This window comes from Emiliania huxleyi, assembly GCF_000372725.1.
Source record: "Emiliania huxleyi CCMP1516 unplaced genomic scaffold EMIHUscaffold_475, whole genome shotgun sequence".
In the NCBI taxonomy this organism is placed as follows: Eukaryota; Haptophyta; order Isochrysidales; family Noelaerhabdaceae; genus Emiliania; species Emiliania huxleyi.
The window spans coordinates 39,123-53,558 of NW_005198427.1; the positions used below are offsets into that span (position 1 = coordinate 39,123).

Sequence of the window (14,436 nt, forward strand, 5' to 3'; positions counted from 1 at the left end):
GCCCCCGCCCCCAGGTTCTCTCTGCGGCCGGCGCGTCCTCGGTCGCCGAGCTGCTCGGCTGGGGCGGCGCAGAGATCGCGAGCGCGTTGTGGCGCTCCGCGGCGCCGGTGGCGCTGACCGGCCGCGAGCCGATGTGCGTCATGTACACCTCGGGCACCTCCGGCTACAAGCCTCGCGGCTTGGTGTATGACCATGCCGGGCTAAGCTGCGGCGCCGTCCTAACCATGGAGACGGTGCTCGACGTGCGGCGCGGCTCGGATGTGGTACTCGTGCGCGCGGCGCCCTCGTGGATCACCGGCCAGGCGTACTCTCTCCCCACCTCTCCCCACCTCTCCCCACCTCTCCCCACCTCTCCCCACCTCTCCCCACCTCTCCCCACCTCTCCCCACCTCTCCCCACCTCTCCCCACCTCTCCCCTCATGAATCACTGGCCAGGCGTACGCCGTCGCCGGCGCGCTCGGCTGCCGCTGCACGACCGTGCTCGGCCCGTGGGACGAGCTGGCGCCGTCGACCCTCTCCGCCGTGATGGCGCACGCGCGCGTGACCGGCTTCATCGCCTCGGCGTCGGTGCTCAAGCGCGCACTCGGCCGCGGCGAGCGCGGGCGGGAGCCGGGCGCGGCACATTTGCGCGTCGGCGTCTCGTGCGGCGCGCCGCTCTCCGCCGCCGCTCCAACCTCACGATGTCCCGCTGGTTGACGGACTCGAGCTGTCCCTTAGGCGAGCCGCTCTCCGCCACGGCGCACGAGCTGGCGATGGAGTCGCTCGCCTCGCACTACATCAACGCGTATTGGGCGACGGAGCACGGCGTGATGGTCCTCGCGCCAACTTACGGCAACGCGGAGCAGCCGGTGCGCGCCGACGCGAGGATGCGAGAGCTGCCTTGGGTCGACGCAGCGGTGTGGGTGCCCGACGCTCCGGCCTCGCAGGGGGGCGAGGGGGGCGGGCGGGCCAGCCAGCGCGTGGCCGCTTGCGACGACGCCGCCGGTTCCCTCGCCGGCGCCCCGCTGCGCGAGGTCGGCTCGTCGGCGCTGCTACGGCCGTGGGGGGCGAGTGCTCCAGGCGCGAGCTTCCACACCGCGAGCCAAGACGGCTCCGAGACGGGCGTGCTCGTGTGCCGCCGGCCGTGGCCCGCGATGGCGCGGACGGTGTGGGGCCGGGTCGACGAGCTGGGCACCGCCGGCTGGCGCGGCGACCACGAGCTCTACGCGCGCGCCTACTGGCCAGAGTACCTGGTCGACGGCGAGCGCGAGCGCGCCTTCTCGCTCGGCGATCTCGCGCAGCGGTGGGGGGACGGGTCCGTCTCCGTCATCGGCCGCCACCACGAGCTGATGCTCAGCAGCGGCACCGACCACGAGCGCTCTCCCGGTCGCAAGGCGGCGGCCGGCGCCGGCCGCGTGTGCGTGTGCGAGGTCGAGAACACGCTGCTCAAGCAGCGGGCGGTGCTCGACTGCCTGGTGGTGGTCGTGCCGGTCGGGCCAGAGGCGGGCGAGCTGCCGCGCACGAGGAGCGAGGGCGGCCGGCGCGGCGCTGGCGCGCCGGCGGAGATGGCGCCGGTGGCGTGCCTCGTGCTGCAGGAGGGGTGCGCGCTCAACGAGGAGCTGGTGGCGGCGCTCAAAAAGCTGGTGCACGAGGCGCACGGCGAGCATTGCGTCCCGACCGACCTGATCCCGATCGGCGCGATCCCGCGCACGCACAACTCCAAGCCGATGCGGCAGGTCGTCGGCCAGCTCTTTGCCGGCAACTTTGGAGGCGACGTGGCGGAGATATCGAACCCAGAATGCCTCACGGAGCTCGGCGCAACGATAGCAGATTGGCGCGCCATGCGCGCTAGCCCCGTCCTGGACGAGCTGCCCTGAACGAGAACGCGCTCTGCCGAGGCGGTTATGTGTGCGTGGGCCCTTACGGCTTTTTTATATTGGCACCCAATTCTGGCAGCGTCGTTGGAGCCCTACGCCACTACACCAAAATTCAGATATACACGTTGACGTACCAGGTACCACCTCCTGAATACACCCCCCGCTCAGACGCTCAGACGACAGCGAGCAACCGTTGGCCCTCGGGCACCACCCCATTTCTTTCGCTGCAGAACGGCTCGCTCACCGCCTCGCCCGTCCAAGTGCCTGGGTCTCCTCTGCTCGGCTCCACGAGCTCCACGACGCTCCAGGACGAGTCGTGCCTGGCAGGAGCGCAGCCTGCTTGCTGCTGCTGCTGCGGCCGGTAGTCCTCGTCGTCCTCCTCGTCGGCACTCAAGCTGCCGTGGCGGAGCCAGCAAACAGCAACCAAGAACAGGGCAATCGCGGCGAGCGAGAGGAGGGACGGAAAAGAGTGTGCAGAGACGCGCATCTCGCAAGCAGTCCAATCGTCGGTGCACACGTCTCTGTCAACGCACCAGAAGCAGTCCGACGGGCACGCGTCGATGAACGTGCCGCTGCAGCTCGCTGGGCCCGAGCCGAGGTCGCCACCAAGGTCTCCAGCCTCGTCCATCAGCCCCACGCCGCTCCCGCGCCGCACGGCTGCTCGTTCCTCTCTCGTTCCTCCCCTCGTCGCTCCGGCGCGCGCGATTTTCTTTTTTGGGTACTATAAAGAATTCGCTGCAGATGGACTGTGGTGCGAAACAGTGTCGGACACCCAAACGGTTTCGGTTTTCCTCCTTGGTGCCTTCAGCGCGAGAAACTTTTTTGAATCACACAACACCGGTCGAGTGCACGGAGCTGCCTCACCGCCCTCGCGGGAGTCGCTTAGGCGGCTCCCGAGGCGCGGAGTCAATTCTTTTAATCACAAGACTCCTTCGCAGCTGCCCGCCGACGTCTAGGCACCCCCCTCGCCGGTATGCTCAGAAGAGCTTTCGGCAGCGAGAAACAAGTCGACCCCTCAGACGACGACGACCGCTCGAGGCGCTTGCGCTACCGCTGCCGCGCAACCAACGTCCTCACCATTGTCTACCTGTTGAGCCTCCTCCTCATCGCGCTCGCTCTGTCCCTGGCTGATGCTGAGAAGCAGCGGCAGTCCCTGGCTGGTGCTGAAAGTTTGCGGCGATCGGAGTCAGCAGTGCGGCCAGAGAGGCTCGATGCCAGTTGGCCACCGGCACCACAGCCACCACCTGCAGTGGCCTCGCCGCAACCACTGCACCAGCCGCCACCCACAAGACGTCTTGCAGAATTGCGGCAATCAGAACCACCAAGTCCACCTGGTCGGGATGGAAGAGGCAAGCGGTACGGTAACCCAGCCATCAGACTGGACATCCCGTGGTCCGAGCCTAAAGCTAGGTTCCCAGCCACCGATCGCCTCAAAGCTGCCGACGAGGAAGGCACTTACGACGAGCTGGAGAAGCTGCGGATTGCAAAGCGGATAAGGAAGCTCAGAGAGCAGAGGCGTAAGAGCGACCGAGAAGCGCGAATGAACGAGGATGGCGATGAAAACAGCGCGTATCACTATCTATAGCGAAATTACTCGTCACGATCGTCATCGCCGTGACGCGGATCGAGAGTTGGGCCGAGCGCGTTTTTGATCTCTCGGTGAGTGGGCGCCCGCCCGCCGCCTCTGAGGGGGTCGGGCCCCCTAGACTAAAAACAAAAACAAAATGTAGAAACTGTCAAAGACAGCCTGCGAGAGCGGCGCTGCGCGCCGCCTAGGGGACGACGTCAGCGAGGATGTCATGTCGCCGCGTTGCGCGAAGCGCGATGGCGTCACGATCCATTTCGTCAAGCCACCTTCATCGTGACCGTCGCCACCCTCGCCGCCGTCTCGCCTACGTCGCCGCCGTCGGAGAGAGAGATCTCAAAACGCTCTCTCACAACTCTAGGATCTAGGTCCGTACAAACAAAAAGAATGCAGCTGCGGGTTAAAACACATGCGGCATCTCTCCTCTGACACACACACACATGCTGCACATGCGACATGGGCCGCTCTCGCAATCACACACATGCTGCTATGCCACCCTCGCGCGACTCTGCGCGGTGCGGCGCACTGATTGGCACAGCAGCGGAGAACAGGCCCGGCCGCCTCGCAATGAGCTCCTATCACCATCATTGCCGTCACTCCCAAGGCTTGGACTCGTGTGGGGAGGGTGCGCCGCGCCCAAGTAGCGTTGCCGCCCATGCTTGCCCCTCCGACCACAAGCCGCTCCCGATCCACGGGGCGCCACGCCACGGTGTCGTGACCAGCGACCTGGCGGCGACTAGGTGCACCAATCTTGCGGCAACTTGGAGCGAGCGGGGGACGTCCTTTCAGCGGGTGAGACCCTATCAGTGTTGCACATTGGCTCTGAGCAGCAGCGCCTTGTGGCTCTGATTCTTATGGACGAGGGAGGTGATCGTTTTGGAGGGAGGGGGTGATGTGGCATGGTTGAAGGCGGTGGGAGGGGCTAGCAACAAGACGCCGGTTCGTGGGCCGTGATCGACCCAGCCACGCGCTGCGAGCGGCATGTGATCAGGTAGTGCGGTACCACCGGCATGATCAGGGGCCACTTGCGAGGAGTAGAAGGGCACGCCGGCGATGTGCCTTGTGAGGTAAATCGTGGCACAAGTCGGGACAAGACGCCTAGCGGACCCCTGCGGTGGAGAAGGCATGCTAGGCATGCTAAGTAGGCATGGGGACATGGCACCTTCTCCAGGCGTCACCGCCGACCAGGCCGTCTCCTCCCAGGCCGTGGAGCCAGAGGAACAGCGGAAGGGCGGGCTGCTGCGGCTTGTGGCAGGAATGAATAGGCTGCAGTTGAGGCCGTTTGACCGCTGGGCGCGCCAGATGCCGCAGGATGGAGCGACGGCATTGGAGCCCATTGCATTGCAACACGTGCGCTCCAGGAAGATTTTTTGACTTCGAGCTCGCGACCTCGGAGTTTTCCTCACATCACATCATCGCATGATGTACCCAGTCAGCGTTGAGCACTTGAGCACTGGATAGGGTCGATTCCTGGTACGGGACCCATCGATCGTCTCGCCCTCCCTCACCGGGGTGTTCACTGGGGTGGGTCATAACAAACACGGTGCAGGATCGAGGTGCACGCTGCCGAGGCAGTGTCGTCCCCCCTCTCCTCGACGGCGATGGCGGTGTGACCGATCGAGCTACAAGAGGAACTTGTTCAGCAGGATCCGGGATAGTCTGATGCACTACCTCACTGGGCCTGAGACCATCAGCCAGCATCCCGTCACCGTCTCGGGTTTGTGTGGGATCGACCACTCTCCGGAATGGGCAAGCCCATCGTTCATTGTGTTTGTTTATAGAGACCGGTCAGTCAGAAGCGCCCGCCCGAGCACCGAGCACTGAGATAGGGGTCGTTGTGGCGGGCCACCCTGTCCAGAAAGGCACAGGACACAGGTGCCAATCTGGGGTCTCTCGACCGAGTCTATGAGCCCTGGCCGCCTCCCGGTGGTGGCAAGGTTGAGCAACCAAGTGCTCCAACTTTGCGCAAGTCTCTTCGCCCGGCCGGCCAACCGTCGCTCCTTCCTTTTTGGTGTGTCACGTTTCAATTATTATTGATGAGAGTGCTGCTTTGGTGCAGCAGCTCGCGTGACGAGGCGACGAGCGTCATGGTTTACTCACGTGTTCGCGACCGCAGAAAAGACTGGCGCTCTTCGTTCTCGTGTACGGTAAATAAATAAACAAAACGGACACCTCTACTAGGAGATGGGTAAAAAGGAACAGGTCCCCGCCCTGCGGTCTTTGTGCAGGGTTCTTTGTGGGTGTGGTCGGCGACTAGCCGGGGTCGTCCTCCCGATGGGGGACTAGCACTAGCCGTCTTCCACATGGTCCCTCGGGTCCCTGCTGCTCCTAATCTCGTCGTACATCCTCCTGCTGATCTCCGCAACATCCTGCTCCCTCCCTCGTCTCGCCCTGCGCGTACGGTGCTGGTGACCAGCAAAAGATTTTTGGATAGATCCAACGCGATTGGGGTGATCTAGGGGTGGGTTAGGCTGGACCTGATGCGAAAATCCCTCCTTCGCCTCTGGTGTCGTGTAGCGGGTACGTTGGTTCATGGTTGCCCCACGGTCTTTTTTCTGCGCGGCGGTGAAGCCTCTTTCTTGGAGGTTAACCTTCAAGCCCTGATACGTGAAAAACGCGTGCTCATGCCTAGACCGCTAACTCGAGCGAGCCCAGGCAGTGCCGTGATCCTCTCCACCGTGATGCTCCTCGCCGTCATCGTCACCACGACGTGTCAGCTGCGGACGGGCGTCGCCCGCGACATGCGCACGTATACCACAGGCACACTACCTCTGTTTGCGACCTACAGCCGCAGCCGTGTAACGCACGTCGTGACAGCTACGTAAGTGACGGCACGAGGAGCGAACACAATAACAGAGCGCCCCGCCTTCACGTCATGCTTCACGTCGTGTTGTGCCTCGCACACGCAAAGGGTGCGTGCAGCACGCAGCAACGGCCGCAGCTCGAGTTGGCGCAGGAGGGGGCCGGCTGGTTGGAGCAGTACACGCACACAGGCCGCCCACGCGCGTCGTAGCGAGGCTGAGGTAGGGCCGTCGTGTCGTCGGTCGTCGTGTCGTTGCTGAGCTGCATCGCCTGGGTCGTGGTGTCGTCGGTCGAAATCGTCGTGTCGTTGGCTGAGGCGGCCGACGCCTGCGCCGTGGCGGCGGCCGCCTGCGCGGCCGCCTGGACGAATCGGTCGATTCTGGCGGAGATTGTGGTGGCGTCGTCGACAACTTGCGTGTCGTCGGTGGAGAAGAGGGTGGTGTCGTCGTCGTCCGCAATGGTGGTGGTGTCGTCCTCCTCCGCCGCCGCAGGCGCCGCTGCCGGCGCGGCGGGAGGAGGCGGCGCGGGCCGCGGCTGCGGCCGCGGCAGCTCTTCCCTGCAGTTGCAGCACGTCGGGCTCGCCGCCTCGCTCAGCCACTGCGCCATGCAGTTGATGTGGCACGCCGCGCCACAGCAGAGGGTGAGCATGTTGCAGTGCTCCTCGAGGCAGATCATGCACGGGTCCTTCCTCGCTCTCTCGCGGTGCTTGCGCAGCGTCTCCGCGCTCGCCGCCTCGTCCCTCTGCGCGCGAGCGCGCTCGCCCAGCCGGTCGAGCTCCTCCCACACACGGCTCAGGTGGTCGGCGAGCAGCGTCGCGAAAGGCGCCACCGAGCCGCTCCCCTCCCGACTCGCGATGATGGCGCCCACGTAGCCTGCGCGGTGCTCCTCGGTGGCGCAGACGTTGATGACGAAGGGGACGCCGCGCATCCGCAGCATCGCGTTGGCCACAAGGCGCGACATCCTGCCGTTGCCGTCGTGGAACGGGTGGATGGAGAGGAGGCCGTGCGCCGCGGCCGCCGCCAGGCCGAGGTGCGTGATGTCGGGTCGCGAGCACAGCGCGATCACCGCCGCGACGTGGCCGTGCATCAGGGCGTGGACCTGCTCGGCCGGCGCAAACTCGATCGAGCCGACCCTCGCGGGTGTGCTCGTGCGGAGCACTCCGGCGTGCGGCGCGTCGCCCAGAAGCGTCCGGTGCACGCGCACGAGCAGCTCGACAGAGAGCGGCGCGCCGGAGTCGAGCTCGCGAAAGAGGAGCTCGAGCGCGGCGCGATGGTCCTGGACGATGCGAGCCGCGCCGAGCGCGTCGTGGCTCTTGCGGGTGTTGGAGCGCAGCGAGAGGGCCTGGCGGTCGATCTGCGTCGCCGCGAGCCCGGCGACCAGGCTTGCGTGCTCGCCGGCTGCCGTGATGACGCCGGCGTCCGAGGAGCCAGAGACACGCTTGAAGAGGAGCGAGACTCTAGACGTCGCCGTCCACTCGTTGATGCTGTCGGCGATCGAAGCGTGCAGCGTCAGCCGCTCCTCGCACGCCTCGGCCTGGGCTCCGACCGCGTTGAAGCGCGATGGCGCGGCGTTGACGTTGTGCTGGACCCATGCCTGCCAGTCGGCGCACCAGAGCGAGGAGGGCCGAAGGCGGCTGGCCGACATCGGACAACGCAGGGTTTCTGCGCGGTATGGATAGGGCGTCCACTCCGGGACGCTGGCGACCTTCCAACCACACTACAAAAAAGAAATTATTGCGCACGCAGTGCGCGGGCCGCCAGCTGCAGTGTGGTTATCAGAAGACGCTGCAGCTCTCCTCGACGCCCATCGAAAGAGGAAATGCTGGCCGTGGCCTTCGTCCCGCTTGTCCTCGCCAGGGTCGCCGCGCCCTGCGCGTACGAGCACGCCGGCCATCACTTCGACTTGCGAGGCGCTGTGCCGTCCGAGTTGAGCGCCACGTCGGAGAGCGGCTTCAGGTATTTTATCTCGGCGTGCGGGCCGACACAGACTGTGTGCAACGGCGCGCCTTCGGTCGGCTCCAAGTGGCGCGGCACAAAGTGCAACAACCTGGGCGACGAGGCCACGCGCAGCCTGTCGCTCCTTGACGCCCGAGACCCGCGCAAGGGCGTAAACATCACCTACCGCAAGGGTGACGTCTGCCTGCGCGGGACGGACGAGACGGTCGACATGGGCTCTCGGAGCCTCACCCTCTCTCTCGTGTGCGACCCGAGCGTGAGCGAGGCCAAGCTGCGTGGCGTCGCTGAGCCGTCAATGTGCGAGACCGTCGCGACCGTCGTCACACATCGCGCGTGCCCGTCGACGTCAAGCTCGTGGGCCGGGCGACTCGTCGTGCTCCTACTGCTCGCGGGTGGGGCAGCCGCCGCCTACCGCCACGGCTTCTTTCGACCCGGTGGGCCCGCCGCTCAGCAGCTCGGGAGGTGGCAGGACGGAGCCGTGCGAGCCCTCTCCTCGGTGGACGAGGGGGCGAGTAGTCGTCCGATATGACGGCCAGCCATACAAACGATAGATAGATCTATCACCCACGCAATAACCAAAAACCAGAACGTTTGCCGCACCGCCGTCTCGCAAAACGTCGGGTGGTCGGGAGCTCCTACTACGGTCCTAAAGCCGTAGGCGCGATGCACAGATCCAGGCAGCAGGTAAGACCGTTCGAGCACCCCTCCATCTGTGAGGCCTCGCCTTCGTGTGCGCACGGATCTGCGCGGTGCCTTTGGGTGGCGCTCTCACAGGCGCTGTGCCTGACCCCTGCGCGCTTGGACACGTCGTGGCACGCTCTTTCGAGCGCGTTGCCGGATCTGCGTGATCATGCCTCATGGATCGTTTCACGTTTTGTGCCAGCGCTTCGCTAGTATGACTGGCACGGCACGGCGGAAGGAAGGTGAATTGCCGTGCTCAGGCCAGACCTTCCTTTTCCTGGCACGCGTGGCAGTTGCCGTTGAAAGGGTGGATGAACTCCTCCGCGTCAATAGGGCGAAGGCAAGAGGGGCAAGTGTCCTGCTCCTCCTCCGTCTCCTGCTCCTCGTCATCGTCGTCGCTGCAGACGATCACGCGCCGACTCCGCTTCTTGACGGCCCTCGCCTTGACCTGGTGGGCCGCAGGATTGAGCAGCCGCGAAACCATCCTGCAGTGAACGTGCATGGCCTTACACACATCGAGGTGACGACGACGCGATATGAGGCTGCGCGCACTCTTCTTTGGTTCCGCCCTTTGCGACGCCGGTTGCCGCGCAGCGTGCCTGTGGACGCCGTGGCTAATGTAAGGCGCCTTGGGCAAGAGGCGAGATGGCCACGGCGCAGCACTGCACCTTGAGCTCCTTGGCGCTCAGTCGTCTCAGCGTCACCTCCTCCGATCGCGCGAGCAGGCTGCTCGACATCCGAAGCTGTCGATGTTGAAGCGGTCCCGCGAAAATAAACGAGGGCTGCCCCGGACCGATTTACGCCCCGGCGGGGATGGATTTGCGGGTTTCCCCGTGCCGCGAGACTTGGGCGGTATCTCCCGCGATGTGTCGCGGACAAACCCAAGTAGACGCCCCTTGGGCGGGATCGCGTCTTACTTACACAAGAGGAACTATAACACATCGCTAGTCATGTACAATCATGAGAACTGGGTCCAGGCCCCATAGTGAGGTGGTCTCCCAGTCTAGCGCACCTCGCGCCCGGCGGGCGGCGACCTGTCCGTCCACCGACCCCTCCGCCCGCGCGTGCCAACGCCGCCTCCACCGCCGAGTCGAAGAGCCGATGTAGACCCGTCGTCCGTCCACCGTGTGGTACGCCGCGAAGCGGCCCGACGCCCAGGGAAGTCGGCAGCCGCGCGAGCCCGACGCCTGCTCCTGCTTGCGCACGCCTGCGTAGCCGGTGCTGCTGCGACTCGAGAGGTGCAGCCGCCAGCCCTGCGCCTCTGTCACCACCGCCGGCGCCTCCCCCGCGGGGCCCATGTGGGATGGACCTGCGAAAGCGCGGGGAAGGGAGAGTGCATTCAGAAGGCAGAACCTGAGCACAAGTGGGGGGCTTGCTCGCGAGCCTTGACTTGCATCGACTTGATTACAACGCGGAGCCATCGCGGGTAGCCAGAGGCGGCGGACCGATCAGCATGGGCGGCGTGTCATTCTGCAGTCGATCGCCGCCGAGCGGCATAGCGGCGCCGTCGCGGGTAACCAAAGGCGGCGGGACGGCGGGAGAGGGCGGTGGTGCGGGCGGTGATGCTGATGATGTGGCCATTGGCCGCCGCCGCGTCCTCTTTGCGAGCGCTCTCGACTTCCGTCCCTTTTTACGCTTGTCCCCCCCCTTGCTCGTGTGTCTGACTTTTCGCCGGGTCAGGCCACTTAAATAAATAAAACGGACACCTCTACTAGGAGATGGGTAAAAAGGAACAGGTCCCCGCCCTTGCGATCTTTGTGCAGGGTTCTTTGTGGGTGTGGTCGGCGACTAGCCGGGGTCGTCCTCCCGATGGGGGACTAGCACTAGCCGTCTTCCACATGGTCCCTCGGGTCCCTGCTGCTCCTAATCTCTTCGTACATCCTCCTGCTGATCTCCGCAACGTCCTGCTCCCTCCCTCGTCTCGCCCTGCGCGCCTGCTCCGCCTCACCGTCGTCTGCCCTGCGTCGTCTGGTGACGGGTCCTCCATAGTCGGTTGAGGTCGCCGCCCTCCTCGTGCCTCTTCCCAACGTTCCCTCGGCGGTCGATGCCGTCTGGTCCGCCTCCGCCATCCCCGGGTCTGACCTGCCCTCGTCTGCACTAGCTTCTGTTTCGTCATCACTGGCGCCTCTCCTCTTCTTTCTCCTCTTCTTGTATGCTTTGTACATTGCGTCGATTCCTTTTCGCGTGAGCACCACCCTGAAGCTCGCCCAGCAGCGGAACCGCTCCCTAAGTCGAAGGAGCATCATCAGTCTCACCCACTTCGCTCGCTGCCCACTGTCTCCGCTCCCTCCCGCTTGAGCTGCCGTCGCGGTCCTCGTTCGTCCCGCTGGCTGCTGGCCTGTCTGCACGTTGCCTCCGTTATCCCTCCTCCTCCGCGACTCCCTCAAGGCCGGGCGGGCCTCCTTCCACCCAGCGAAGAGCTTCCTCAGCCACTCGATGTGTTCCTCTCTCTTCATTATGCGCGCCGTAGCCTCATCATTGAGCTGTATCCACCTCTGCACCGCTCCCGTCGCCGCCTCGGCCACGACTTGCAGGTTCCTCGTGACCCCGGTGCCAAGGTCCCTTCGGCTCTTCTCCGAGAGGTCATCTACCAGTGCTGGCAACACCCCCCCGACTGCGGGGGCTAGTGTATCGTACCCGTCCTCGTCCAGCACCCTGTAGCGTGAGCCCTTCAGCGCAGCGACATGCGCCATCCTCAGCGTCTTCAGCGTATCCTTGGAGTCGGGTGCCGCCTGTGCCACTTTGCTGATCGCCGTCCCTGTCTGCGCTCGCGCTACTCTGAGGAACCATCTGGCCTGCTCCCTATTCCCCAGGCAGGCGCCGCTAAGCACGTGCGCCATTGTCGCTCTAGGCGGGTTCTCATCTTCCTCGGTCCATTGCTGCGCGGCTTTCCGCACGATCGGACACAGCGGGTCCCGCTTTAGTGCTGCCCTCCTCGCCGCGTCCCTCGCGGCCTTACAGACGAGGCAGCCCCTGAGTTCGCTCCTTGTGGCGGCGCCCGGGGTCTCCCTCCCCGCCTCTCCCCGCATGATCCTCTCGTGGTGCGTTCCGTGTGGCACCCCCGCCTGCTGCCGCACCCGCGCTCCCATGACGGTCTTTGTCACCACGTTGTGGTCATCCACGTCGGCGAAATCAATCTCGCGCTCGCCGTGCTGATCCTTGATCCGCTGGCGCTTGTCCCATTTGTGTCTCGTCGTTCCCCTGACCACATCGCTCCACAGCGGCCCCGTCACCCCTGCCGTGTGCGACCCAGCCGTGAGCCCCTCGCCGAGCCGTCCTCGCACCCACTCGTTCGTGTGGCCGCGTGTGGCGTAATAGGTCCTCCGGTCCAGTACCTCCCGCCCCCCCTCTCTGTCTGCCGTCCTCCGGCGGTCCGTGTACAGACACGGGCGCGTTCTCACTGCTTCACGGATGACGGCGGTGGCATCCTCAATCTCGCTGGCCCCCATGTATGCCGTCGCCGCGGCGTCGGCATAGGCGTTGCCAGCGCACCCCGCGTGGCTCGGTACCCACAGGAACGTGACGGATTCGAGCTGGGCGCGATATCTGCATATCCCCTCTAACTGAGCCCCTCGATCCCACTCCCGGAGCCCCTCGAGAGAGCCTTTTCGGTACGCCGCCTCGATCTGCTGTAGCGCGGGCTTGCAGTCGCTCAAGACGAGGCACCTCCTGTCCGCCGCATCCTCCGCCGTTGCCATCTTACGCAGGTAAGCCAGCACCGCGTACATTTCCGCGTCTATCACCTGCCAGTCGTCCGGCAGTCTGCCGCCCCACAGCCCCTGCCCAAACGCGAGCCGCAGCTCATCGTCCCCCCCTTCGAGCTGTCCAGATCCCTCGACGGGTCTCCCGAATCGGGCCGGCCCTTCGTACACCCCATACGACACAACTGGTTGCGGCACGAACCTATCCCCCACCCACTTATTCGGCGTGTCTCTCCCTCCATCCGTCGCAGCGAGGTGCGTGAATGGCCGCGCTCTGTGCAGCGCGAGGCATATCCTGGCCACCTCCGCATTGAGCTCACGGCCCTTCCCCGAGCCGAGCGGCTCTTTATCCTTGCCCATCATGACCTGCGTCCCGTTTCTGTCGGACAGCGCCCGTGTCCCGACCTCAAATTCGTCCCACCGCAGTAGGAAGCGCGTAAGCGGATCCTCCTGGAGTTCGGCGTCTCTTACCCACGCGCCGTGCCTCGGGGGCGGGCCCTCCATCTCTCCTAGCCCCGGCACTACCCCTCCCACCTCATCGCGTGTCGCCAGCTGCGGTCTCGCTACTCCGCTCGGCGGCTCTTGCTCTTTTAGCTCGCACGGCTGCCGGTATCCGAGCGCCTCCTCACTCGCACTCGCCATCTGTTCCGCCACGTCGCCGGCGTCACTCCCTCTCTTGACCGCTACGACTATACCGTCGTGCTGCAACGACAGCACTGCGTGGCCGTTGCGCGCGGCCCAACGCACCTTCGCCCTTCGGCTGATACTCTCCGCCTCCTGAAAGGCGAACGATTTGACTGTGCGTTCCGGGTGCCCCTTCCCTGGCTTGTGGTGCGCAAGCCAATCCGTGACAAAGCGGGTCATTCCCGTCCTCTCCTCCAGGCTGTTGCTCAGCCAGAGCGTGCCCTCGGCTTGCGCCTGAAGGTACGCCCCAAAGTCAAAGGAGCCTCCGCCCTCTAGTGCTACCCTTGTCTGCTTCAGTTTGCCCTTGTCCAACCCCCACCTCTCCGCCCACGTCGCCACATTCCCGTCCATGTCGATCGAGGCGAAGAGCGTCTTCACCCGCGCACGTCTCTCCCGCCGCCCCTCTCCCTGGAACAAGGCCGCCCCCATGCTGCTTAGGATTTCCTCCCTGTTGCTCAGGAATTGCTTTGTCACGCCGCTCCCCGGCCCCACCATCTGCACTCGCGCTCGCGGGTGCGCCGCAGCATCATCAAAGTCGTGGAACGGGCCGAGGGCCAGCGTCCGGAGTCGGCGTGGCAGCGCAAACGGATCGACGTCATGATCGCCTTCTGGATGCGTCGGCGCTCCTTCATGATGGCTTCGCGCGCCGCCTTCTCCTCCTGGCTCGCGTCGTTGGGCAGCCTGGGCGGCAGCGGTGGCACGACCAGCTCGGCGCCGGTGGCAGCTGGCGCGGCGGCGGCGGTGACGGAGGTCATATGCATGGATTGGTTGGCGGGTCGACTTGCGAAGCCGATTGGACGGGGTTGCCCTGTGCCTCGTCTGGGCAAGTCTACGTACGTCCGAAATTTAATGTTAGGAGTGGGTACCTTACAGAAACAAGTTTCTTCCATTGTACGTACTTTTAGCTTACTGGGAGAAAAGAGAGAGGGGGTTGTGCTCTCTAGGCCCCTAGGGGCCCCCCATTGTACGATAATTTCTTCCCGTGGAGATTGACTCCCGGCCCTTCCGATGTGTAAGGTGCCTATGGGCTTCCAGTATCGGACCTTCAAGACATGCGCTTTTGGCCGGTGGCCTCCTCGGACACGATGGTGCGGTTCGTTGATGACTGCACCAAGTGCTCCAAGGAGCAAGGTGTGGCCCAACTTGAAAGGTGCGGCAAAACTTTCTTCCTG

General features: G+C 64.8%; 5 protein-coding genes across 5 annotated transcripts in view; 2 read left to right on the plus strand and 3 right to left on the minus strand.

Annotated features, from left to right (window-relative positions):
* The window catches only part of EMIHUDRAFT_316589 (hypothetical protein), a gene marked incomplete at both ends in the record, with an annotated part of 4,359 nt that extends 2,503 nt beyond the window's left edge, over positions 1 to 1,856 (plus strand). Inside the window, 3 exons of the mRNA XM_005767906.1 lie at positions 15 to 269; positions 436 to 682; positions 718 to 1,856. Of these exons, the coding sequence (XP_005767963.1) occupies positions 15 to 269; positions 436 to 682; positions 718 to 1,856 (1,641 nt within the window). The remainder of the gene's footprint in view (positions 1 to 14; positions 270 to 435; positions 683 to 717) is intronic.
* Positions 1,857 to 2,829: 973 nt separating this feature from the next.
* On the plus strand, positions 2,830 to 3,441 carry EMIHUDRAFT_245760 (hypothetical protein; the record flags this gene model as incomplete). Its single annotated transcript, XM_005767907.1, has 2 exons — positions 2,830 to 3,016; positions 3,206 to 3,441. 2 exons carry the CDS (start codon positions 2,830 to 2,832, stop codon positions 3,439 to 3,441), a joined length of 423 nt encoding a protein of 140 aa, XP_005767964.1.
* Positions 3,442 to 6,190: 2,749 nt separating this feature from the next.
* EMIHUDRAFT_370625 (hypothetical protein) lies at positions 6,191 to 6,579 on the minus strand (the record flags this gene model as incomplete). Its single annotated transcript, XM_005767908.1, has 1 exon — positions 6,191 to 6,579. A coding segment is annotated over one exon (192 nt), but the record flags the coding sequence as incomplete, so codon positions are not given.
* Positions 6,580 to 8,847: 2,268 nt separating this feature from the next.
* On the minus strand, positions 8,848 to 9,616 carry EMIHUDRAFT_459303 (hypothetical protein; the record flags this gene model as incomplete). The annotated part of the gene is made up of 3 exons (XM_005767909.1): positions 8,848 to 9,364; positions 9,432 to 9,478; positions 9,548 to 9,616. 3 exons carry the CDS (start codon positions 9,614 to 9,616, stop codon positions 9,136 to 9,138), a joined length of 345 nt encoding a protein of 114 aa, XP_005767966.1. The 3' UTR covers positions 8,848 to 9,135.
* A 191-nt stretch (positions 9,617 to 9,807) lies between these two features.
* EMIHUDRAFT_370627 (hypothetical protein) lies at positions 9,808 to 10,449 on the minus strand. Its single transcript, XM_005767910.1, has 2 exons — positions 10,264 to 10,449; positions 9,808 to 10,188 (listed from the first exon to the last, which is right to left on the minus strand). Exon 2 carries the CDS (start codon positions 10,175 to 10,177, stop codon positions 9,824 to 9,826), a length of 354 nt encoding a protein of 117 aa, XP_005767967.1. The 5' UTR covers positions 10,178 to 10,188; positions 10,264 to 10,449; the 3' UTR covers positions 9,808 to 9,823.
* Between the last annotated feature and the right edge of the window lie 3,987 nt (positions 10,450 to 14,436).